General features: G+C 40.3%; 1 protein-coding gene across 5 annotated transcripts in view; it reads left to right on the top strand.

Moving 5' to 3' along the window:
* Window positions 1-26,968, top strand: part of PTPN5 (protein tyrosine phosphatase non-receptor type 5) — a 78,247-nt gene that overhangs the window by 1,560 nt on the left and 49,719 nt on the right. For all 5 annotated transcript variants that reach the window (XM_042038628.1, XM_042038629.1, XM_042038631.1 and 2 more), the window contains exon 2: window positions 20,901-21,011. In XM_042038628.1, coding sequence (XP_041894562.1) covers window positions 20,912-21,011 — 100 coding nt within the window. In that variant the 5' untranslated portion in view covers window positions 20,901-20,911. The remainder of the gene's footprint in view (window positions 1-20,900; window positions 21,012-26,968) is intronic.

Below are 26,968 nucleotides of genomic sequence, written 5' to 3'. Positions count from 1 at the left end.
TGGCAATGATTTACAGCTGGTGATCAGGTTCCGTGCTTGTGTTAGTGCAACAAATCGCAGATTCAGAAGAAATGTGGCTGCATTACCCACTATTTTTTTACTTCCAAAATGTTGCATATACCGAGGAAGCAATTTTTTTTGTTTGATCACAATGTTTTCTTAGTCAGTTTGAGATAATAACTTCCTTGTTGTATAAATTGTGCAGTTAATGGATCAAGTTCAAATCTCAGGCAGACCCAGAGCTCACATTGATTTCGGCACAAGTTGTGCGGTACATGACAGAGTGCTGAATTTTACTGTGTGGGATAGCTGAAGTAAATTTTCTCACTGCTTGCTCTACACTTACAGCTTGTTCCTTTGGAGTAGCAGAATGTAGTGATTTTGCCAATGTTCTCATTGATATATTTCAGTTAGTGTTGTGCATCTGAAGCCAAGGATTGTTCAGGGGTGCAGTACGAGCCTATTGAGAGAGAAAATTTAGCCAGTTGACTTGAATGTGGATAAAATGGACACTAGAACTCTAACTCTACATTTGCATATAATGAGTCCAAACATTCTCAGTAGGTATGTGCAGAAAGGTGAGCACATCACATTTGCTTGCTTTATTCCTTTTGTTATAACTGTACAGGCATTACTCTTTGTAGTATTGTGCTGTTGGTTTGTTAATTTTTTTTTTTTATTTCTTATTTAGCAGTATTATAGTTTAAGGGCTTTAAAATATTTGTCACTCTACTGCAGAAAGAGTTGCCAACTGGATATCATGCATGTAAAACTAGAACACGAGCCTTTAAATAGCAAAACCATCAATTTAGTAACAATTTAGTGTGGCAAATGGCAGAATACACAAAAAGAATGCAAATCTGAACAGCTATAGCATGCATCTTTTGGTATTAATATTGAATAAGTGCAAAGCACAAAAGGCAAATAAACACATACAGCTTTTAAGCACCTAAACTGGTTTGAAATGGAAAAGCTGTTTTCTGGTTTTTTTCTGTTACATGGTTTACGCTTTAAAAAAAAAGTGTGGGGTGGGGGGAAGATCAGAGAAGTTTTTATGAGCATTTATTTTGTTTTCTGGATCTCAGAATTCCATTATGTAGCAGGATGCTTTCCAGTATCTGCCTTCTCAGTATCTGGAAAGGCAGATGTTGCTGCAGCAGGAGCAATTACACTGATTTGCAGTACAGTAAAAAAATAATCTGTTCTTTCTGCCTCTGTCTAAAAAGGTCAGCCATGCAGCTCTGGTGTGGGCTTGTCAACAGAAGAGATGAGATGGGGAAGTTAAGTTTGTTCAACAAAGGGAGTGTAGTAATGTACAGGTAGGAAATTTCCATTTCAGGAATAAAATGAGTAAATTTGCTTAACCAACTGCACTGAAGAATTCCACTTGCTTGGCTTTACCTCACAATTGTCCACAAACCAGCCCTTGCTGAAAGGTAGGGACTTTTCCTAGGTTTGGTGGGTTGTTAGTTGCTTACCCAGATCACTCTGTCCTGTAGAATGTTGAGTCCAAAGGTGGAAGAGGCAGTGGAGACTAGAGCCCTGTAGGCTTTTGTAGAAGAGCCTTTCTGACTTGTAGCTTTTTAAAAGGTGCGTGACAGAATCCCCTGAGAATTGTGCTCTCACAGTTCTTTTTCAGTTCCCTGCTTACCCTGTGTAGGCCACAGCAAAGTGTAACTGATGTGACCCAAGATTAAACCTATGATACAGCCTTGGTTTAAACTGATGCTTAGAGAGTTTATCTTGAGTTTTCAGAGATAATGTGTTTCTACTTTAGAGAATATTTGAGACTTCCTTGCAAAGAGAACATGCAAGTGAAATTTAAGAACTGAAAGACTGACTTGCACTAGAGCATCTTTAGCAGAATAAGGCCAGCAGAGATGCAGGGTGTGTGTGTGCTGCGTGTATCCGTGCTACCACATAGAGAGCATGCCATGATACTCAAGAAGGGCAAGGGTTTTGAACATCTCTGGAAGGTCACAGTATTTTTTATCTCATGATGGAGCTCATGGTCTTGTCAGACTCCTCAATTCTATGGAACCAAATTGTCCTGTGATTTTGAGCAACTTTAAAGAGCTAGTATGGTAATAATTCACATTTTAGAAATCAAATTCAAGCTCCTGTGTTGTAAGAGCCCTGATCTGTGACCAGCAAGAATGACAATAAGTTGTATTTTGTTGGTTTGTATCTTTTTTACTTGGTCCTTCCTCGTTTAGTGACCTGCTGCATGTAACCTGACTCCTAACCTGTTTGGGGCAGGAGCAGCCTTTCCTACCTTGCTTCAGTTGGGCTCAGATCCTTGTTTGCAGCTCTAAGAGATGGCTGTAATAGAAAGTAACAGTCTGACCCTGGTTTAGGGTCATGAGTAGCTGCCCAAAATATTTAGTATTTTTAGGACTTGGATCTCTAAAAATTTTGTTTCTTGTTTCCTTTGTGATTCAGCATCATAACCAGTTTCATTCTGTGTTTTACTTCTGTGTGTATGCGTATAACAGCTAGGCAGTGCAACTTTCTGTATTTTTATAGCAATTCCATCCTGTGGACACAATTGCATGTGCTAACAGGCACTCGTTTTTGACACAAACTCACCCTTCAGGTGTAAGCAACTTGCTTAAGTTACAGGGAGATTGTAACCTCCATTATCCATCCTCAGATAAATACCTGTAGTTATTGCAGTATATAATAAATCCATTTAGACCATCTTTTATAAAAGAATTAAATATGTGAGGCTGGGCTCAAACAGCAGTGTGTGCCAGCAAGAGTGAAAACGACATGTAATATATTTTATGTACATGCATTTGTTTAGGATGATGACTGTCTTCATAATCCTGTGTGTGCAAACCTGGTACCTCCAGATGGGCCAGAGCTTCTGGCAGGTTTTGAAAGCTTCAATGATAAGTTACCAACCACAAGTTATAGCAGTATGCAGAGCCTGCTCCTCGCTAGTTTTGCCCACTGCCACACCCACAGCTCACGTCACCATCTAAACTGGTGCCTGTGTGGATACATTGCTTCATCAAGCTGCATAAGCTGTGACACAGCTAGTCTTAATTACACTGCTTTTTAAAAATCATTCAGTGTTGTAGTCCATGTATCTCTAGAATTGTTCCGCCCCTCGATTGTGTGCAGATCATGTTTCATTAAAAGTGCTGATGAACACCCAGGACTCTGAAGGCAGCAGTTTTGTGCAAGATAAGAATGTTCCTTAAAGAAACTGATGGAGGATAGAGCTCCAGAGTTCCTGGCAGACGCTGACAGCATAAGATGTTGCTGTAGTCTAGTCTGAAATTGTATGTCTGAAGGAGAATTGGATGCACTGAAGAAGTTTTTGCACTGAAGAAACTTAATAGTGGGTTAGAGACTGCTTTCAGGACCTGTGTAGATATGTTTGTTTCTGTTCAGTTCCACTAATATGACTGGAGCAATTAGGTTTTCTCTACAAGTGAGTGTGGATTGAAGCACGGTACATTAGAGGAAGAAATTTTATTTATCTGGTGAACCTGTGATCTGCACCCATCAGTTCTGAATGCCTTTGTTTCCTGAACTGCTTGGAAATCAGCGAGATGGGTGGTGTAAGCTGTACAACATAACTGGTTCCAAAGGAGTCTCTGTTTGGAAGCTGTGTGTTCCAAAGCTGTTGGTTCACTTGTAGAAGGCTCTTTGAAACCTGCAGTTGACAAAGGTCATGAAGTCCTTGATGTAATGAAATATGCAAAATGTCTCATATGAATGATTTCCATACTCTTGCAAAATCTGTTTTTATTGTTGAGGCCTTTTGCAGTGTAGGCTCCTGTCAGTAGGGAACAGGTTGGAAGTTGGGAGGCCAGGACACTAAGACTGCACGTGATGCCCTGAAATACATTCCACAGTTGTAACCACAATATTAAATACAAACCCAACACAATTCTTGGCAGATAACTGACTGATCACTACTTTGGGGGGGAAAAAAAATCACTGGATATTTTAGTGGGCAAGTCCACTGGACTAAGATTTTCCCATTTCAAAAAGTGGAAGAATCTTACCTCTGTCTTCCATTTCCTTTCATCTTCATTTCACAGTAAAAAACAACAAATGCAGAAAGAATCTTGTGAAATACATTTCTGTTTGTAAGTAGGCAGTTATCAAATGCTGTCTCTCATTCCTATGTGACCCTGAGAGATGTGGGAGATGGATTTATTTAATTGGGAAATGGAGGGCTAATTTACATATGGAAATTCACTAACATTTAGCATACCAAACTTATTTTCCACACATGCATGGCCCTTATACAATCAGACTGTGAACTGGAAATGTATACACCTAAATATTTGGAATGGCTATTCTGGTGTGTAGCCCTGTGTAGACAGACTCTTAGGTTTGAATTACTGTTGCAGGAGTTGGTGAAATCAAATCTAAACCTAAAGGAGAATAAGACAATGAAAGGAGCCCTTTAAGAGTGCAAGTAGAGGTGTAGCAAGAGCACAAAGATCTTTGAGGTACATGTGCTTTGGCAAAGATACACAATTTCATCTGTGAACCCAATATGAGAAGTTAAGGTTAAAAATCCTCTTAGATATCCACTCCTTTGTTTGTTCTGTATATATTGAGTGAACAGAATATTTTCTGTTTAAAGGAATACTTTGTATTTGCAGCTGTAGGTGTTTCTTCAGGTAAGGATGTATCTTGTGTTGCTAGTGCAGCAAAGTGACTCTGTGACGTTGGACTTTATCCTTGTGCGTCCCTTCCAACTCAGAATATTCTGTGATAAATAAGGTTTGTTACTTCTTGCAATGCATGTTTAATGAAATCACAGTTATACCTAGAAATCCCAATGTCCCTAGATCCCACGAGTTCTGTGTGTCTGGAGATGTGTACATCTTTATTAAAATGCAAGGGGTACAGATAAAGATAACTCACACTATGTGCTATTAAGAATTAGCTGTTGAAAATTGGTGTATGAATAGCACTAGTCTGTAAACTTAAGTCACTAAAGTATAAAATTGTTTTAAATAAATGGCAAAGGAAGAGCAGACATGGGACAATGGGGGCTGTTGATATCAGGGAACAAGCAAGATGCTTGAAGGAAATTGTCCTTTCAAAAAAAAGGTGAATTATCTGTTGAAAATCAGTTAGCAGTTTAGATTTTCTTTATAGTGCCCAAGGTTTAAGTTATGTTTCTCATGTCTGAAAGTAATTGACAGTGGAATATTTGCACTGTGGGACCACATCAGCCTATGAACTCATTTGAAAAAAGAGTCAAAAGATGTATTACAACAAATTCAGTCTGGCTTGTGAGAAAATATATTCTAAAATTGTGATTGAAATTAAAATTGAAAATCTTTTATAAAAGAAGGTTTTATTGAGGAGATATAATTTGGGATGTTTTGTTTACCTTCACTTATTTAATTATTTTTTTGAACAACCTACCTGTATTGCTTCTGACTTTCTTAGAAGCAGAGACTTGAAACTTTCACATTCTCAAACACTGAACAGGACTATTTGTATTTGCTAATACTACATTTGTGCACAGCTCCTTTCATTTTGAAACTATAGCATACTACTTAGGTTACTGCTTAATTCCCTTCTGATTTCACCTCTTAGTGAGGGTGGCTTAGATAAATTTAGGTGATGACTTCATTTGGACCAGAGTACACATCACTTTCAAGGTGAGGTTGTATCTTTTTTTTCCCCCTAATTCCACACTCCAGAAAATAGCAATCCTTGTGGTATTTACCCTGAGACAAACATTTCCTTTTTTCCCCTCTAGATAGTTGCTACTCCCCTTCAGTGGGAAGCCATACTCTGTTCATAACATCAGTGATGAGCCTCTAATGGTATCTTAGAGCTTGTTAGAAAATACAAACGCTGGCATTTGGTAAAGAAGTCTTCTGGATATTGTTGAATAACCAAAACCACTGGGGGAAAGAAGCTCAGAATTTTGCACAGTGAGGGTATTTGTTCTGAATTTTATCTCTCAGTTGCTATAAATAATAACCATTTTCATAATAGATGACTTGCAGTCTGTAAAAGCAGGTCATTCCAATTATTACCTTCTTTCTCTTCCTGCTGTTTCAATGGCAGGAGATTTTTAGCATCCAACAGCATTGCAGGCATTTTTAGGTGGATGTGACCACTTCATGGGTGCAAGATAAGAGGAAGGCTCCACTGGGGTATAGCAAGCTTTGTGTCCTTTGGGAAGGCAGGATTTTAAAGGCCAAACCAACAGTTACCGTGGGTTTTGTAGCCCCATTCCTGCCTCCCAGCCGGAGCACAGCCTTATTTCACTTGTATAAAATGACAGTGGTTAAGTGCACGTTAGGGGATGGGGAGAACTGCACTTGAGAAGTTTCTTCTTTGGTTGAGAGAAGTCCAGGGGAGCAGAACAGCCTATTGAACCTGCTCACTGACCCCAGCTGGTCTCTGAACTTTGGGTTGTCACAAGCAGTCCGTGGGTTGTAGGTTGGCAGTTTTCACATGCAGCTGTGGTGTTAACACAAACAGCAGCAGCTTTTCAACACAAACACTCTGGAGACCTGTTCTTGCAATTAGCTGTTGATTAGCTACCTACTCAAAAGGCAGGCTGCTGGATCTCCCTGGATGCATTCCATGTGTTTCATTTTGCAGCTCATACTGGTGTCTTGGAATTGACCAAAGTTTGGGATAATTAAAATACAGGCATATACTCCCATAAAATGGTAAGGAAGGCAGACCATTGCAGGCCTGCTAATGGTAGTGAGAATCTATATGGGCTTGAGGTTTCATTTTTCTCCACTCTTGCAAGATTTGGGTCACAATGTTGAGGTCAGGACCCTTAGAAGCAAGCAAGGCATCTTGATTGAGCCTCCCTAAGAGAGTATTTGTTTTACCAGAGATGTTATTTGAAGCATTCCTTGGATATGTGATACCACTTTTGAATTTACTGTCAGTTCACTGAATTACACTTGCCTGTTTGTTTTTTTATTTTGGATTGGTTTGTGTGTTTTGTTTTGTGTTTTAATGCAGGTAAATAAAGTATGCTTAATATTTTTTTTCCTAGCATCATCCAGGGATTCTGGGGAAGGGAATTAATTTTATTTATCAGGCAGTGCATTTTTTTCTGGTGGTTCTGCAGAGTCCTTTTTACTTTTAGGAACAGAGACTTGCTGCTTCCTTCCTGTACCTTGACTGGTTGAGTATGGCTAGATTTGTTTATTTTCTTTTCCAGAATGCCTTCCATTTGGTACTCCAACAGCATCTGTTCCCTCATTTTCAGTATCAGTAACAGTGTCTGTTACCAGACTGGGGCTTGGCTGAAGCTGTCTCTTTCAGGAGAGGAGCCTCCCTTGCCAGTGGAGATCACTGCCACCATTCCATTACCCTGACCAAAGTCTCTGCTCCTTAAGTCTCAGAATAGCAAGCCAGAGAGGTGGAATAATTTAAGTAGTTGCCCTGTTTCATTCCTCTTCTAAACATGGAAATCGGAGCCTGCAAACATTCGTAAGATGAAACGTTGGCACAGACGTGGTAATTTCTGCGAAACTGCAGATGTGACTACTTTGTTATGAAACTGCTGGGAGCTTCAAGAATTAGTGTAACAAATCCTGTGACTAAAAAGCATGTAATGGCTATTTTATTGTGCTGGTGATTGCTTTTGCGCTTCAGAGTCTGTTTGGAATGGTCACGTAATTAAAATAGTTATTATTTTCCTTTAAATTAGAAGAGGACTTCTCTCATACTTGCATGATGCCTGACTTGCACCAACAGACACAAGGAGCCGAGTGCCCAAATGCTGTCTGTATTTTAGCCTGATAGTTATTGTTTTAAACCATGTTATCAGATGGTGCTCTGTTCTTTGTGGTAAATTACTGCAAGCACGTGTAACATTCTCCATGCTATGTACATTTTCTATCATCCCTAATTTCTTAACTGGGTCCCCAAAGCAGGCACTGCCATTTGCTCTTTTATCTCCTTTGAGCTTTTTGCATCGTTTACAAGTAGGAAAAAACATGATCCCTTTGAATTTCCTATGAGCTCTCTAGCACTGTAACCCCTCAGACTCCTGATTGGAAGTGCTGTAGATCTGGAATGTAGTTTTGGCCATGGTCACAGGTTTGTGTGCTGCCAGTGGGCAGCAGATCACAAATGGAGATTCAGTGCTCTAAAGTTATGTAGTGATGCTAAATAATGAACCAGCAATTAAGCAACCATGTTTTATCTGCAGTGTAGTCTGTGCAACTCAGAACATCAATTTTTCAGTCTGTTATCCATGAGTAGATTAGATTACATTATATTAGTTTAAATTGAGAACTGTTGCTTTGTGTTAGCCCTGGGCATGACTTTAACATTAAACTTACTAACTTTAATAAAGGGGATTTTTAACCCCCCCAAAAAATGGTGCCAGTGGTAAGATACTGATTTAGGCACGATGCTGGTTCCAGTGTTTAGACAGAAGAGCTTATTGTCTATGCATCCAGGATTTAGAAAAAGATTCTCTTCTGCTTGGCAAGCTTGCTTCAAAGTCCTGCTAATGCTAACTCTGGCTTCACTGTGTTCTGTCACAGTCTAATGGCCTGGGATTTGTAAAGCTGTGCCTATGAGATTGCTGATTACACTGGGAAGAGAAGGCAGTCCAAAGCTAGCTGGGATAGTATCTGCTGTCATTTGGGAATTTGCTTTATTAAGGCGTTCAGCTTACTCCCTTGGTCGTTGATGCTGAACAGAAATTGAGGGTAGGGTCTCTAAGCCAATTTATTGTCTGTCCTTGAAACCAGATGTTTATTCCTTTTTGGAATATAGAGTTTCCTATCTGTCTACAAGCTTTTCTTCCTTCTTTTTTTCCCAGCTGATACCAATCTCTGCTGCTCTGTGCATGGCTTCCACCCTGTCCATCTGTGTCCATCACCTCTCCAGCCCAAGTGTCAGCTCCCGTAGCTTTGTATTTCTCTTCCTCTCAGAAAGAGCTGAGTAACCTTCTGTCACAAAGGTTTCAAACCAGGGAAGTACAAACTGCCCTCTTTGTCCACTACATCCTGTCAGATTAGCAGCTTCTGATTGATAGTGATATTGCCAAATATGAAAGAAGCAGCTTTTCCCCAGGAGCTGTGGAATCCCTTGGTTGTTAAGGGACTTCATCGCAGGCTGAAATGAGCTGATGGCCCACCACCACAGGATATATGAGAGTAATTTGCTTCTGGTTTTTTTGTTCCTCCTCTGCAACTGATTGCTATGGACATCATTGTGATTCTGAGAACACAGCAGGTATTCGGAAACATCATCCTGATATCCTGGAAAATGCCTCATTAATCCATCCAGCCATTTTTAGGCCTTTTCCCGGAATACTGAACTTAAGCATTGCATTTACCTGGTTGCAATTGCTAATTTTCTTCCTTGGTTGCTGCATGATTTCAGGAGCTGATGCTTCATAAGTTATGAGGGGTTGAGATGAGCAAAAATCTGCGATCTTGCTAATGTGTCAGGCTAGATAAAGCCTTGCTTGCTTGTCATAGTGATTTGCATGGTATTGGTCTTTTTCCCCAGAGAAGCATTTTTTTCCTGTTGTTTGAGAACAGGTCTCAGACCTCAGATCAGTGTAAATTTCAGAGCTTCTCTGCTGTGCTAATCCCTCATTGCATTGTTTTGGAGCTGCTAATTGATGGTAATTCTGGATGCTTAACACATTTTATCTGAGGATTCTTAAACCTTTTTCTGGCAGACTCAGTGACACTGGTTGATGCAGGGAATGGTTTTGGGGAAGCAAAGGGATTGGAAGGCGGAAGAAGCTGTTTCTCTTTTGTGCCTTTTGTGTGCAGTGGAGCCATGAAAAGCAAGAGCTGGAAAGGGTGAGAGAGTGATTGTTCCAATCCCCCTCTGCACCTACCAGGCTTTCATATTTGAAGAGTATGATGCAGAAGCAGAGCTCCATCTGCTGATGTTCCCTTTTATGTGAGATAGCTCCTCAAAGAAGGGGGTCTTACATAAATGACTTTGCTATCTGTGGACATGTTGTTAACTACTGCACAGAAAAGGAAAAGTGAGAAATCAAGTCAGTTCCAGGGCTGGAGAAAGTAAGCACCCCTTTTAGTTGTATGTGAGTCATCATTTCTAAGCAAGGTTTAGCATCTTCACAAAATTTGGACCAAGATAACTTCAGACATTTACCCCAAAATGAAGCTTGGTTTTTCTTCATGTGGAACTTGGATGGCAGAGGGAACAAGGTCAGATTATGTGGTGTTGGCTGGCAAGTAGGGAAATTTCAAGGCCTGTCCACAAAGGCATAGGTATTTTTTTCTGTCTGGAAGGATTCTGATACTCAGCTGAGGGGCAAAATCTGCTCTTCTGTTTTGGTTTGAAGTGGTGTCTAGGGAAGAGGAAAACAGTATTGGCAGCAGCTTCATTTGCTTTGAGCATTATGTCTGTCTATCCCCTGGAGAACTCATTAATTTTTAAGGCTGTGGTAGCAGTAGGCTAAATGGATACAATAGTGATACCCTGATGGTTTGAGACAGTGCATTCATCCTTTTGGGATAAGCAGTTCTGCTCCCTTCAGAGATTGTGTCACCCCAAGATTGCTGGGTCAGTCTAACCTGAGAAAGCAGCTGTTTAGCAAACAGGAAGATGCCATTTGCTATAATAATGGAAAAAAGAAAACTGTTGTTTTTTGAGCATTGTGTGCTCTTTTTAGAGCACTGACTGCTCTCTGATTGAATCCTCCTTAAGATTAATTTACCATGCTACTAAACTCCACCTGTTTGTAGAAAAGGGGTTTATACAAGAAGGTGAGGCTCACCATCGTTTATGCTAGGGAGACAATAGTCTGTGAAAGATAAGGTTCTGAGTGACACTGGTTTCTCCTGAGCAACTGCTAGTCAGGATGAGTGTTGATTTGTTGACTTACGGGGTCTTAATATTGTAAATGGATAAGCTTTCCAAATGTGGATATGTTAAGGGCAGTCATGTTTCAGGTACATGCATATATAGCCCTTTTGTTGCTTGAAATGTCCAAATACTTAACAAAATCAAGTAAAATTAAGACAATACTGTCCTACTGTGGGAAGTCTTACATCAGACAGGGTGGGGAGCTCCTGAGTCCTGACAAGCAGGGAAGGCTGTGGCACGGCCCTGGAGTCCTGGTACCAGTTTGTTGTCACCTGTCACATAGCCACAATGCATGGAGCAGGATAAAAGGGGGATCTTTGCATGCCCCACTGTTGGGGCTGTGGTTCACAAGTGGGACAGACCTGGCTGCAGCCGGGGCCTGAGGCATTCTGCAGGCAGTTCTTGGGTACACGTGCTCAGCTGTGAAGGTACCAGGAGTATTGAAGGATACAGGACATTGAGAGGCACTTAGGACAGTGAAGGGTGGAGGCAGTTAACTGATGAACCTCCATTTGGTACTGAAAGCACTTACTGGCTTTACTTTCAGCTTACCATCCTTACTTTTAACCCTACTGGCCTTACATGAGTACTGAGACGATTTAATGCAGATTTGGATGGTTGTGAAGTGCCTCTGTCTGGTCTGTCCATTCTCTTAACAATGTCTAATGCTGCTTCCCCTCTGCACTATTGCAATCTATTTCCAAGAACTGGAAGTCAGAAGTGTGCAGTCTGTTCCAGCTGATGGGGTTGGAAGCAGTAGGGGCTCCAAATTAGATGCTATATAGCTTCTAGTTAAAAAAACAATGCCAAGATACCGTGAAATACTCCCCATATAAACATCAAGGGGAGAATAATGCTCCATCTAACGCAAATTATATTCAGTGCATAAAGCTCTTATATGTGCTGTATATTTCATCATGTTTGCAAGTTTATAGGGCTTATCTTCCAGGCTCTGGACTGTAAACATCATCAGCCCTGTGATTCAAGAAAGATCAAGCTCTTTAATCCAAGAATAACAGAGAAAATATAGATGGACAGTGATCCAGACCACAGAAACAGCTTTGTGCTTTAAGACCCATGGATGTAAATGTGTACTCAGACACTGGGGATCCTTCATTCTTTGGAGGGATGCTGTCAACTCGTGTCCCACTGAGATTAGACTCAAGGGCACTTACTACCTGCAGGATTCAGCCTTAAATGCCTGCCAAAATGTTCTCTGCCTTTGTAACTTGCAATGGTTCAAAGCTTTTCCTTTTTTCCAAATTTTTTTTTTTTAATTTTTAAAATTAAAACAGTAGAAATCCAGTCTACTGTGGTACTAACACTTTCTCCCCACCTCCCTCCCAGAGTCACTCTTCCTGGACTGGAACCCTCGGTATAATTTTTCAGTATGTTCCAGGTTTGTTTTGCTAACATAGGAGGGATTTAAAACCTAAAGGCTGGCAAAACCTTAACTAGCCTATTACAAATGTGTCACTATTCATTAAGGACTCTCTAGGGTGCAGTATGTTCCTTGGTGGATTGGCTTCCTGGAAATTTAATGGCAGTTTGTGAATTGGCATCCAATTTTGTTTTTAGTCTATCTCCTGCTACTATAGAAAGCAATTTTGGTTCTGATAATTTGAGAAATTCTCTTTTGCTTTGCTTTACTTTCATGTTGTACTTTAGGCAGGAGGATGAGTCAGCTGGTGCGATCTTTGAGAAATAGTACAAAGAAAGATTTCTTTGAGTCCACTTACTTTTCTAGAAATTAAGAAGGATATTTATGCCCAGCCATCTGTAAGCAGTTGAATTCCTATCTCACCTATTGGTAAAGTTCAGTTAAGTTCAGGAAAGGCACCTGAGACTTGTATGTAATTCTAGCTTTATTTCTTTCCAATAACTTTATGGAGGTTGAGATAAGAATTGTAGAGTGCTATGGGATTTACTTAGTTCCTGTTACATCTGGAGGGGAGATTATTTTGATTCATCACATTAAAGTGTTGGATTGTTTTTATTGTGGCATGCTGCAGTATTCAGCAGTATTTACACACTGTCCATAGAGCATTTTTGTGTAACAACTTTCTAAATAACTTCATATATGGGCATAGTCAGTCTGGAATAGTTATTGTTTAAATACTCACCCTTTTATACTGTGACATAACTTGTATCTGTAGGAAAATTCATAAATGTTACATAGTTTTGGGGAACTCCAGCTGTAAGACCCAAAGTGGCCTGTGTAGAAGAAATTATTTTGTGTAGAATTGCTTAGATAAAATATCAGCTTTTATAAGATCAACCCCCCTTAAAAATTATCACTTTGTTTTCAGCTTGTTTCTTGTTAAATACTTTCCAGTCACTTAATTTAAATGCTTAAGTTAGAACCAATATTTCTTATAAAAATCTTTGGTTTTTTAAGAGAGAGTAAATGAGTTTGTGGGTCATTTAAAATGCTTCACTCTAAAAACAACCGTCCCTTTTAAAGAAATAAAATCCCCACGTGAATGAGTTTGATACAAGTTCTTAATGTGATCCTAAACCATCTAGCAAAAGTGCCTCTAAGTATCTCTCCGTGTTTCCACAAACCATTTGACGAGCTCTCTGGACGTATGCTGAATTCAAGTTCAAGTACCTGCATTTGTATGTTGCCTGTGATGCACCTCTGCTCTTTGTTACTTTTGTGACCTGTACTCTGGCTCACCTGGAAGCACACAGGCAGGCATACACCTTCTCTGAATCTGCTTAGAATTCCAAGACCAGGGCTGTACCACTAGGATTGAGGTTCATGTGGGTGAGAAGGGGCATTATATCAGTGGTTAATGTATGGATAAAGAAAGGGGAAAGTTGTGGCTGTGCAGAGAGGTGGATGCAGAACTGAGTAAAACTAGTAAAAGGGTGACAGGCCATGTGGCTGGATAATATCTCGTTTTCATATCGAATTTCTCTGATGCAACTGCGGTCTGCATCACAAGTGTCAGTGCCAATGGCTAGAAGCTCTCTGTGGCCTCTTAGAAAGATGACCTTGAAAGATTGTATGGATTTTGCTGGGGTTGCAAGACTGGACTCAAAACTGACTCTGTGGATCTGATATTCTTAATACTCCTAGGCAAAAGAATGTAGTAATTTTGATGCTTGCTGTTGAGCTTTGTGACATCCAGTGAGAGGGAATTATCCTTTCTGTGTGAAGACTGAGAGCTAAGGAAGCTATTGTGACCACTTGTAGTGGCAGGCTCTGTAGCAGAGTTTTCGTCTGTTATATGGGAGGCTTAGGTTTCACCAGTGGAGAATTTAATTTTCCTGTTTCATCAAGGTTGGATTTTTACAGAACTGTAACTCTGTGTACCTTGCAGAATCTGCATGAGAGCAGAGCTGATTTCTGTTGAGACAGATCTCCCACACGGCTGTGAAAACAAGTGCACAAATTCAGAGTAGCTGGGTGTAAATCTGAAGTAACTGTCATGGAGATTGATGTGCTCTCTAGGAGTTAATCTAGATTTACATCAGGGAAACTGTGACCAGAATCTCCCAGGATTCATCTTTGCTAGACTTTAGTGGCTCACTAAATTAATTGCTAATTAACTTGAAATGGTTGATTATTGTGGATGCTTCCCACATATTTCTTCTTACTGTCATCAAATTTAAAGACAGAGCTCCACTAGATCAGACCAGATCTTACCTGTTCTGAACTCCTGCTTGTCAAAAGCTGTTCCCTTCAGCTAGATACGAACACTTGAGTGCAGTCAGCAGATGTTACACCAACAAAGTAACTGCAGTACACTGCAGTCCTCAGGAATCTAAACTTGTGCAGATTTGGGTCAAACCAGCCAGGGCATGGCAGCCCATATTGCGGAAGGCAATTAGAATAAGCGAGGGGTTTAGAGAGGTCTTGCAAGGTACTCCCAGATTAGCCTTGAAGGCTGGCCTTGCCAGTTTCTACAGTGGAGTGGAGCAGTGTGAGACTTCTCCTTGGCATAAGCACAGTAGTCAGTGTGGTTTCACCACTGAGATATCCAAGCAGTGGCATTGAGCTACCTCCACTCAAAACACTTCTTCCCTTGTATGTCAGAAAGCAGGTGCTTTGGTGCTTTGTTAATTCTATACAAAGGAGGCTGTAACATGAAGTATCTCATGGTAAAATACCAGTTTGCAGTATTTAAGGACATCGGGAGGGAAATGCCTGGAGCTATTCCTTCAAAGTCTGACAACTTTGAGGCACCCTTACTCTTCAGATTACACCATCAACACTACACTAAAAAACACACTTTTCTTGTATGTGTTTTGTAGGGCTTAAATGAAATTGGGTTTCCAAAAGGATGGGGTGTGTCTGATCCTGCTGTAGTCTGGGTGATGGAGTTTTATGACAGCCTTACTTGAAAACTAAATTTAGGTTCTGTTCCAGACCCCTCCGGAATGGAGGCAGAGCAGGACAGTTAAAGCAAACCAACTTGAGAACCTCTAATGCCCTTGAAAATAGTAAAAGGATCTGTGGCAGGGTTGAAAACAAAACTAAATTAGGCCTCTATTTAATAAAAGGTCCTTATTCTTAAATAAACGTGTTAGGTCCTAACAGAGAACATGCCTAAACAGCATGAATTTAAAAGTTGCCCTTTTCTTTACAAATGTGCTTAACAACCTCCCAGACCTTGGGCTTCACTTTGAACACTGCCTCCCAACAGCCTGCAGTTTGAACTGGGAGGGCCTGGTCATGCTGGCTGATGAGCACGCAGTGAAGATGTAAGGATACAATAAATGGGTGATCATCTTTCTCTCCTGCATGCAAAAGTAAAGGCACCGTGCCAAGCAAATATGCGCATTAGATGACTAACAGCTCCCACACTGCCAGTGTAGGCAGGGAATATGCAATGCAGCCAATATGTGTCTCAGAACCACACCAGCTGCTTTTTATTCTTAATGTTTGGTTTTGTTTTTAAATAGGAGTTCGGATCTTTGAGCAGGATGTTTATCTCTATGCACAGAAAACAATATTGGTCATAGCTTTTAATATACGATCAAGTTTTTAGAACTACCGGCTGATATATCTGTTGTGAGTGACATCAGAATTTCAAGTAACTGCTATAAATGCTCTCTAGGATGGCTGTGCATATCATGTGTAATTTTCTGAGTTTACCTTTATTTAGTGGCTAGAAAATAGCTTTTTAAAGAAAGGGAGAATATTTTTTTTTGCAGTGGGAATATTGTTTTAAAGTTTTGTATTTAATGTTTGGGTTTGTATTGAATTTTTATTAGTATTTTTGCCCTGATTGAGTTTTGATTACTCTTTTTTGGGTAAAACTGGTGGGAGGTGTTCACAAAAATCATTATGCTGTAACAAAGGAGTTGATACTTGCTTAGCCTTAGTTTTACAATGTACATGTGGATGTACAATGAGCTGAACCCCCAGGGAAGTCCTGTAAATCCCTGTAAGCAGAGTGCAGTTCGCTTTAGCATTTAATCTAGCAGTGAGCTTCCACTGAAGAGGGCCCCCTTTTCATTCCCTCAGTGATGACTAGTCCACACCCCACCCAATTAGTTAGTTTTCTGTCAGTTCTGCAAGCTGAAGCAGCAGCCTTGTTGCTGCATAGATAGCTAAGACTGGGGGATAGGATGCAGTAGAGGAAACTGAACAGGATGAAGCAAACCCCTTTCTTTCTGCAGCAGTGTAAGGTTAGATCATGCTAAATGCAACACAAAGTGAACCTCAACTGTTCAGTAAGGTGGACTTATTTAAATTCCCCAAGAAATATTAAGGATCCTCTGAGATAAGAACTCTACAACCACAGAATGGTAGGCAGTCTCTTGAGCTGAATCTTTAAAAAATGGAGAAACAGGAAACCAAAGACAGACTCTCAAACCACCAAGTTACAGTTCTGTGGCCTCACAACTAGCTGATCTGGCGTTCAATGAACAGACTTCTGTTGTTCCCAGAGCTAAAAATTCTTCATGTTTATCATGCTTATTACTGACATCTCCTAAGTATACAGTATTGCAGAAAACAGACTTCCGGAGTACAGGTAGAGAAGAGCTGAAGTCCTCAGATGTTTTCCAGGACACGTTCTCATGGACAGTGGCAGAATCTGTCAGTATCTATTTAGCACTGAGTGAATGTCTGATGAAAAACTAATTTTTGAGAAGGAACAAAGCCCTATTTCCCTTACAGAGCTATGTAGTAGTCTGGATAATATTTACTCTGTTTTAAAAACCTGTTTCTTCTTTCTTGATGTCTCTCCAAGTTGGCATCCAGATCCCTCATCCCAGTTATGTTGGTTTTGCCAGTAAAAAATTGCTCTTACGTGGACTAGCAGTTAGAAGGGGTTGTGTGGAATGACTGGGATGGCAGTCGACAGATAGTCTGCATTATATAAGCTGTGCTTTCTACCCAGGTGGTTAATTAAACTTGGTGTTCAGATCCCAAGACAGAAATTGCTTATGTGCACACTTCTTTTAATAACATGTTTCTGTTCCTCTGCCCCTGGAGTCTTAGCCCTGTCTCCCGGTTTGTCCGTTCTCAAGAGAGAAAAGGGAATGTAAGGACAAAAGGAGAGTGTGTGGCTCCATGTAGTCTCATTTTGGGCAAATAGTCTTGTCTGATTGGGGGTTGTGGATGGAGTGAGGGAACATCTTACAGCATCACTACGGATTGCCTGAATGATGTGTGCTTTGGAATAGATGCTATGTCCTTCCCAGAAGAGGGAGAAAATTATCAGTAGCAATAAACCATTTTATCATTTTGTGTACATTACTGTTCTGTGATGATGCTCCTGCACATTAAACTGCTTTGTTATCCTGTCAGAGCCAGGGTATGTATACAGATAATTGTGTGTACAATTTTTACTTGCGTCTGGGCAGACCATGTCATTGTTTCCAGCAAAAATTAACGTGGTAGCTTAAAAACATGGGATTTTCCTCGTGCATATCACAAGATAAAGTCACTCTTGCTTCCATGAAGTAGTCTGAATGTGCTTCTGAGTATTTGCTACCAGAAATTTGGCAATTGCTTCTCAGTCCTCTGAGACACATCCTCTAGGGGTTTCACACAGCTCAAAGTTAGGTGCCAAAATCTTCTTTTAACTTGGAGCCTGGTTTTGCTGGCACTTTTGCACAAGTGAGTAGTCCTCTAACTCTGGTTTTAGCTGCTCATCTCAGAATAACAAAGGACACAACGGAGTTTTGAAAGGAAGGTCATGCAGTTGTATTGCCTTTATTGTTTAATGTGAGTTCCTTTCTGTAAAACTACTTGGCCTTGAAGGTTTTCCTTGTGGTCAAGGGCAAATAGAATTATGTCTTCATCAGTGTTCATTCATCAGTGTACAGTAGGTGTAAAATGCTGCCAAATCTTAGCATTGTTTTCACATCATTTTTGCACTGATAATAACTGCAAGGTGTAAGTTAATTGAGAATAAGCCTTTATGCATTTTCAGAGGCAGGAGTGATTCCTGTCTTGCTTTAGTGGCATTTTCCTTTGAAAAATATCTGCTGTTGGAGAGACAGAAGGATGGGGCATATTAGGCAATAGATGGGTATTTCTTTCAACAGTGTAAAACTACACCTGCCCCTAAATTACATGATGGGGAAAGAGGGAGTAGAGGAGGAATGCTTGAGTTTGGAGGCAGTGTAAAGAAAGGAATAAAGTGTGGAGTCTGGCAAAGCATCTGCACTGAATGCAGTCTACAACAGTAGAACATAGTTTAAGAAGAGGCCACTCTCTCTTTATAGAAGAGTATAGAGCTTCAGCATTAATTCTTATTCATTTGGCCTCTCTGGAAATGTTGTGATACCAAGTTCTTTGCTCACTGTGTGTAAAGAAAACAGTTTTATACCAGCATTTGAATATTGTGATGAGCTGTAGACACTAAGGGAGGTCAAAGAAAGCATTTGGGGCTACTGTCATTGTAACCAGCTCTGTGCTAAAAGCTAGGTGTGATCAGGTTACCTTGTGTCAGCTGAACCACAGTAACCCTATGTAAACATTCTAAGTCTACTTTTTCAAAAGTGTGAACCACTTCTGGCTTGAATTTTAGCTCTTGTCTTTTGCTTGCATTGGACTGAGAGCGTGCAGAGTTAATTACACTTCCACTTAACAGAAGTAATAAGCTTTGCTTGCTGGGGCAACCTGTTCAGATACCAGAGCCCTTCGTGTCAAGACAAAAGATCTGTATAGAGAAGTACAACCCTTTGTTAGATCACTTGGTGCAGTTTGGGGATATAATTTGGCCTTCAGTAGTGAGCCAAAAGACACCAATTCCTTTTATCCTGTGGCAGTCCCTTATGAAATCCAGTTACTCCTTGGTTCTGCACCTCATTGCTGTTCTGGAGTGACATGACTGCATTGCGACGCCTGTTTCTTGGGAGCTGTTGCACACAACTGGCAATTATGTCATTGACAAGTTTGAGGGGCAGTGGGGGTGCTGATGGTAGACTCAGAACTATCCACACCATCTTTTTATGGTGTTTGTTAGTTGCTTTGAGCAGCACTTGCTCTGTAAAAGAAGGTTGACTTTCTTCAGGGCTTGCCTGCAAGACATCTTTTCTGGTTTTGAGCCTGGTCTGAAGAAATCTCATCAGAAAATGAACTTAATAAAAACATCTAGCTGTAAAGAATTGGTTGTCATATTTTCCTGGGAAGGAGGGAGAGGTGTTTCTAAGTGGCTATAAAAGTATAAATACCATCTGTATGACGTATTCTTATTTTTTCTGGTTTTACGAATAACTTTGGATTAGGTTTTGAGACACACTCTGTATGCAGACAGTAATTCTTATTCTTGGACTTATCTACTATGTTTGTACTACTCTAAGGGAAAGAGACACATGTATCCAGGCCTTTCCAGCCAGTTTCATTCCTTAATAATCCCTTGTCCTGGGTAGCAGAAGATTGCTTAGTTCTAAGATGTGTTATATTGGATGAGATGATTTTTTGAGGAGTGCCTCACACATTATTGTGCTGTTTTGCTTTTACCTGGATGCTGTCTTCTTATATCCTAGTGTCTTCTAAGAATGTGGCTTGCTTTTAAATATGTTTTTCTTTTACATACAAATGTGCTTCTCTCTATGCAGTGATCATCTCATGTCCCAGTGCCAGAGGTAAAGTCTGCATATCTAAATAGTCCTGGATTTATTAGCCTGTTCAGAAAGATCATTTTCTAGCCAAGATTTCAACAGTACCTCTGTAGGAGAGGGCACTTGCAGAGTTTAGCCCTTTAAACTCATGTTCTTCAGGAGACTTCCTGATTGTGTTTGTGGGGCACAGTGTATTGGCATCAATATAAAGAGTTCTATTTGTCTCTGTGGACTTGGGAAGAGGCTCTGAATGAACTGGCCTGATGTTCACAGTGCAAGGTCCTGTGGATGTAGATCACAAATCACATAAGATATGAAGGCAGAGTACTTCATAATCTGGACAAAAAAAGGCATCCCTGGCACCTCCCTTAGCTGAATGTGTGAAGGAGGAAAAGGTCCTTGCAGTTTGTTAGGGGTGAATGTCTTTCCACGTGCCTGCATGACCCTCTTTGCCCATGTTTTTGCCATGCTTTGAGTGGCATGTTGGGCACATGGTCTCTGAGGTTATGATGGGCTGTTCCCAAATTAAGTGCTCAGTTATTGCCACTGTGTGATAGGTATGACACATTCAGCAGTCCTTCACAAATAAGGGGTTTTGTCTTGTATTCAGACCTTTAAGCCCTCTCTGAGATTTTAGTGAAAAGGGGCATTATGATTTCCGCTGAAGGCTTTTTCTGTATGCTGCAGATGGCTCCTAAGGGAGTTTAGTTCATGGATCACCTCCTTTTCCTTAAATATTAAAAGATGTTATGGTACAAACCGTTTGGATATCTGGAAGACTTCTGGTAGATTCCAGTTCCTTTATGCAGGTAATAAGCAAAAGCAAGTTCATCAATAATAATATGGCAATATACTTCATCTCCTTGCCATGTTTCACATCACCCCACACATCAGTGGGTCGACACTTTCTTTATGGTTGAGCAGCTTGTCACGGTCTTTCAGAATTTATGTCAAGAAGAACTGTGTGTAAAAGCCCTGAATAGTTCTTAGACATCTGATAGTGTTAAAGCTTAGATTCTCCCTTTATTTTTCAGGATTCTAGTGCATGAAGGACGTAAATGATAATCCCAGAGGACCATCTGTCCTGGAGCAGGCATTGGAACCAAGTTACTATGTGACTGAAAGGGCTGAGTGCAAGTCAGATGGTAAGTAAGACAAGGAAGATGAGATATATCATACTGTCACTTCAGTACAGATGAAAAATACCTCCATACGCTCTTCCAGAACTTGTCCTAATTTTCAGGTTTTAAGTGTTTTGCAAAGCCCAGTGAGCATGGCAGGTAGTTTTTGCTACATCTTTTCATGATGGAGTATATATTTTAACCTAGTTGTGGTTCTTACATCATTCAGAGTCTATTTTACCTCCATTGCCTGCTTGATGTCTGTGACTAGCTTGGATTTCTAAGGAAGCCTAAAGGATTGAGCCTTTGTCTCCAAAAAGCTCCTGAGGAAGTCCTTTTAAATCCAATCCATAGCTGTCTCAAGTGGGTTTTTCTTTTTAATTGATTTGTGGTAAACAGTAAGTAAGTTAGTTTTGTTTAATCGTTGAGGAATGATGATTTTTCTTTTTAATTATCGAGGAAGTGGGTGTTTCCAAGCCATTCCAGCCACTGGACTTGTTTCTAAACATATTCTGTCTCTTACAGGAAAGTGTCTCCTGTCTGCATAGTGAGGGCTCTTGGAGCATGCATCCAGTGTAGATAAACCTTTTTTGGCTTTTTTGGTTACCTGATTTATTTACTGGTTGCAGTTGATGCTGCACTTGGACTGGCCTTTGGTAGCTTCTTGCAGACTGTTGCAGTTTGTGGTTGTTTTTATGCTGGAGGAGCCAATGCATCTGACGTGGGTGGGCCTTTGATATCAACAACATGCTGCAAAGGAGGCCTAGCTTGCAAAAAGAGGATGCTGAAAACCTTTATTAGGGGGTATTTGAAGGGCAAAAACATGTTCTGTATGCAAATAAGCTGTAAGGCGAAGGAGTTCATTCCACATGCTGTATAATTTACTGGTAAAAAGCCCTTTATGAGCTGTAATCTTATTTATGTAGGAATCCTGAAAAACTTCAGGTAACCTACAGTTATTTTTTCTGGGCATTCCCATCATCTTTACAGATTAGATATAAGTGGTCAGCTTTGGACAGCTGAAAATCAATGCCTGCCACTCATTTGATGGCAGAAGGGAGGTGCTGTCTTTTCTGTAAGCTCAGGGAGCCATGTTAGTGTTACACATTTTGGTGTTTTTTACAACATTGTTCAGATCCTTTGAGGCCAGTGTTGAATCTAGGCCATGAAACATTAATGTTATTTAATTTTTTGTTGATGTGGTGGGTAGTTGTGCCGAATAATTGCAAGCCTCATTATGTCAGGACATGTACAAACATACAATAAATGGCAAACACACATTTTGCCTCAAAGGAGTTATTTTTGATAGTTTGGCATAAATAAAAGCATGATAATTTATGTTATCTGACCCTTATCATCACAGACTATATTTATTTCAAAGCCAGATGTGAGCACCATTCTGCTGGTTATACAAAATAATGAATTCAGAAGTCATTTTGCCATGTTCATCAAATTTATCCCCTCACTGAAACTTGTAGTAAAACATAGTTAAAATATGGAGTTAAAGTAAATTTGTTCCACCCACCAACACAGAAACCACACCCCCTCTGTTTTTAGCTGGATAGCTAAAAAGAAAAAATGTATGTGCTATAAATCCAGTATATGGTTCTTAGGGCTACTGAGTATATTCAGAGATCTTTCACATTTCAATTTCTATTTCCTGTCCACCAATATGGCTGCTTTTGGGGCGAAATGTGTGAATGGTTCTGGTAGAATAATAATGCTTTTGTTAATTTTTTTCCCCCTTCCTGGTTTATAAGGGACTTCACTTTTCCCCTTGTGTCTTTGCTTAGGCTTTGACACTGCCCTTCTCTCATCTCGAGGCCAAAATACCCCGTGTTCATGCACAGAGCCTGCAGGTTGTTCATCGAAAAGGTCTTTAATCCAGCAGTGATTCCTGGCTTGCACTTTATATGTGGGCAATACAAAGGGAAGTTTTTCAAGCAGTTTTGTTTTCATTGCAAAATAAGGCGTGGGTAGTTCTGCCTTGCAGAAAAGCTTAGCCTGGAAAAACCTGGTGTGGGAGGGGAGAAAGAAAAGATCGACAATCATTTATCATGTGACATCAAAGTGGAATAGTTCCAACAAAAAGACTGTGCTAAAACTTTCCAACTGAATGTGAGCTGAAGGTCACACACTTGCCTTCATGTTAACTTGATAGAGCCAGCATGGAAGCATTGCTAAAGTACCCTGGAAGAAATTCTGTGTCTATAGGCTACCTCTGGCAAGTGTGCTTGCTGAAAAGTACTCTGGAAAGGCCTCAGTCTGAGGTAGCTGAACAGGCTGGTTGTGGCACAAGAGGCAAAGGCACTTAGAAAGTATCAGTAGTGCTAATTTCAGGAAAGGCTCAGGTGTATAAAATTCAAATCCATGTCTTTAATGTGATGAAAGATGCTCCAATGAATGTTTGAAGTAAAAGTCATTCTCCAGGCATTGGCATAGGACTGTAGACCCGTCCATGTTTCAAATTTGGCAAAGAAAAGGGTATCATTCTGTTCAGCTGTCACAAAGACAATAATAAACTTCAGTATTGCATAAAATGCTGTGTAGAATGTGTCCAAAGGTCTTCAGTGTTGTAGTGCTTAAGTTGAGCAATCAATAACAGTCATACAGAGAAAATACTGCTTTCATTGCAGGGCATAGGAGCTAATGAAAAACTTCTAAGGTGTGGTTTGATTAGGGTAGGTTGGAGGGCAGATTCAAATTCTGAAAAATTCCTTGGGAAACTGTTAGGATATGTTTATGCCAGCCAATTAATAGGGATGGTGAAACCATAAAATGATGGACTTGATTGAATAATGGTCATTTTAAGTAACCAGAAGTCTATTTATTTCACAGAACTGCCTCATGTTCACATGCTCACGTCCAACACAGTGCATGAAGCAAAAAATATAGAGAGTGAAATGAAACTGGATGGTGTTTCTGGAGGCTTGAAAAGTTTTGCTGTAGCTGCACCACAGAGCCACGAGCTGCTCTTGTGAGGGTGGAGAACAGGATACAGATAAAAGAGGTCACATGAGTCTGTGGAGATGAGCAAAATTAAAATGCTATTTTTGAAGGAGTGTGCACTTGGGTTGACAGTTTGAAGTTGAAGCCTTTCAGTTAAACCTTTATTAAAGCAAGTTTATTCTGCAGTGTGTACACAAAATACTGTAGAAAATTAAACTGATTAAAATCTTGGTTCATGTCTTAATGGCATTTAAGAATCTGAGAGATGATGAGGGTGAGGCAGTTTGCAGTGCCAAGGTACACTATCTACAGGAATCTATCAGGGACCCTGATTTCAATAAAGAGTTAAATTAAAATTCAGTCTATTCTTTTTGACAAGCATCTATTTGGTAAATTATCATGTGCCAGTTTTAGTTCTATGGTCCTTATTGATTTAGTTCTAATACAGTTTCTTTCAGTATTATCATATCTTTATTAAGGGCTGGATAAGTTCTTAGGTTTTTGGGTTTTTTTCCTGTTAATTCTTCTTACACTTGATCCTTTATCAAGCTGGACAGGTGGTGATGCTCTTCATTCTCCTTCTGTGCTGTGCATAAAATGGTTATCTTGCTTCACACCAAGTAAAGGTAATTGGTAAACTGGCATTTGTAATTTGAAGGCTTGGCCCTGTTGATGGTGTCCCCTGATGTATGTTTACTCCTCTGCCAGCTCCATTAGCCCAGCACAGCAGTCACAATATCAAGGACATCTTATTGGTGAATACTACAGATAATACTCTGTTATTCAGACTGGGATTTCATGAGGCATTTAAGGGAACTGATTATTTGCTTTCCGATGAAGTTCCAGGTAAAGTTGGAATTTTTTGATACCTTTCGAGCATACTGCATGAAAAGATAACAGAATCAGTTGCTGATATGTTCCTGGGTTTCAGTCTTTGAACCTTAATACAAGAATATCACTTGAAAAGTTTAAAGATGTATAGAGAATCATGAACATACACTGACAGGACATTGGGGCATACTTAATACAGAAAGATTCAGGACCTCTAGCAGGTAGGCAGCTGTATTTCAAAGGTAGACCACAGAGTTTGGGGTTTTTAAAACAGTTTCTGTCAGTCCCTATGGAGATTGGGATCCCAAATCCAAGGTAAAAGTACATTCTTCTGTATCTCCACTACCACACAAGCAGCAAAATAGTATCTCTGGGCTGTCACTCCCCTCAAAGGTTATTCAGGGCTGTTCTGTCAATCCTTCTTTCACAATTCATATTAGGACAGTTCTCCCCTTGTTATTCAAGCCTCTCTGTGTGTAGCTCCTACCTTTTAAGCTTTTTCTTCAGCAATAGGGGCTGTCACAGAAGGTGAATTTGACCCCATGCTCTTTGTGAGAATGAAGTCTGGATGGCATCAACTTTGTCTTTGTTTTCCTGTGTTCTGGTGAAGGAAATATGGGCATATGGACCTGAGGAGAGCAACAGCAAATTCCAGCTCCAGATGGTCACAGGATGGAGGACTGTGGTTGTAGTTTGTTCCTGCTGTGCAGTCAGATGTAGATGTGGCAGCCTATGCACCATGACAGAAAACAGGTGGGGCGTGGGGGGATATTCCTTGAAGTTGCATTGCTTTGCTTGGCACGTCTGCCTGTAAGGCCATGTTCCACCCCAGTGAGAGCTGACAGAATTGAAGCTCTATTAGGCCCTGGCCAGCACTGTAACCCTTCCCCATGTGGGACTTTCTCAGGTTTTGTGCAGGTGCAAATACCATCAACATCACTTGCAGTGTAAGATTTGGAGAGCTGGGCTGTCCTCACACTGCCCAGTTTGTAGTATTTGATGTTCTCACAACTGTACCTGTATTTTCTTAATTGTGAGTGACAACAGACACATTTGTGTGCTGTATTCACAGACACAATTAAAGGAAGCAAAAGCACATGGTAGGCAGCAGTTTGAAAACCATGTCAGTCTCAGTTTCAAAAACAACTGCATGGTATTGTCTCACTGTCAGCGTGAAATGTAATCCATATTTTTAAGCTGCCTTTGACAATGAAACTTAGGCCCATCTTTTGAAGAAAAATTAGAGTTATTTCAGCAGAACTCGGGCTCTGTCTAGGGGGATTGGGGCTTTTGAAAATCTGGCTTCTTGATGCCCTAAGTCTGTTAGGCATGAGATACCCACCATCATGTTTCCCACTAGAAAAATGAGTCAAAATCCGTGTCTGATTTCTGCAGCCTTATGTCTGAAAATTTTCAGTAAGAGCTCACAGTTGTAATTGGGAAATGGCAATCACCATAAAGTTTAAATAGATTTTTTTTCTGTTTCAGAGTTTGGAGCAAGATATTTCAGAGGAGAGGAAGGGAAGACTCTCTGTCTAATTCTGAGGTTATTTAATACCCAAGAGGAAGGAAGTGTTCAGTATGCTGTACTTCTTGCATATGCTACCTTGTTTGATTTGAGCTACTGCCAGATGCTGTTTTTAGTCTCCACTCAGTCCTTCTGTCAGACTTTTCACACTCCTCCTCCTCCTGTGGGCCTCTCTTCTATGGCCTTGTATTTATTTTTCTTCTTTCCTCTTTTATCGGATATTCTCCTTTCCATTATTCCCAAACATACACCTTCTTTTGTCGTCTGTATTTTATCTACTCCATTCTCCGCTTGTTACTGTTAGTCCCTTGTCTAGCTTAAATGATGAGCGGTTTTGTGGGACCCAGTTTAATGCCACAGAACACACATTATATAAGTCAAAAATACTGAAGAGCCTGTTTCAGGGATGTGAGATCCAAAACAGTGCAGTATTTTGAACTGGACATGTTGTTACATAATGAATTATATGCACAGCTCGTGGTCACTGTTTGTTTTGGTGGACTAACTGATTAATTAGTAGACAAACTAATATCATAGCTGAAATTAGCTGAAAATCAGCCAGGTAAGACAACTAGTCATTTTTGAGAGCAGAACCTTGCTGATGTGTTATGTGGTCTGTCTGCAACAGTTTAAACTTCTTTCAGCTGAAGCAAACCACCCTTTGGAAGTCTGA

This window comes from Corvus kubaryi, unplaced genomic scaffold (genome assembly GCF_017639235.1).
Source record: "Corvus kubaryi isolate FWS band 111438036 unplaced genomic scaffold, C.kubaryi_AGA036_p1.0 37392, whole genome shotgun sequence".
NCBI lineage: Eukaryota > Metazoa > Chordata > Aves > Passeriformes > Corvidae > Corvus > Corvus kubaryi.
Note: the sequence above shows the minus strand (reverse complement) of the source record. Positions and strands in the feature narration are given on the sequence as shown.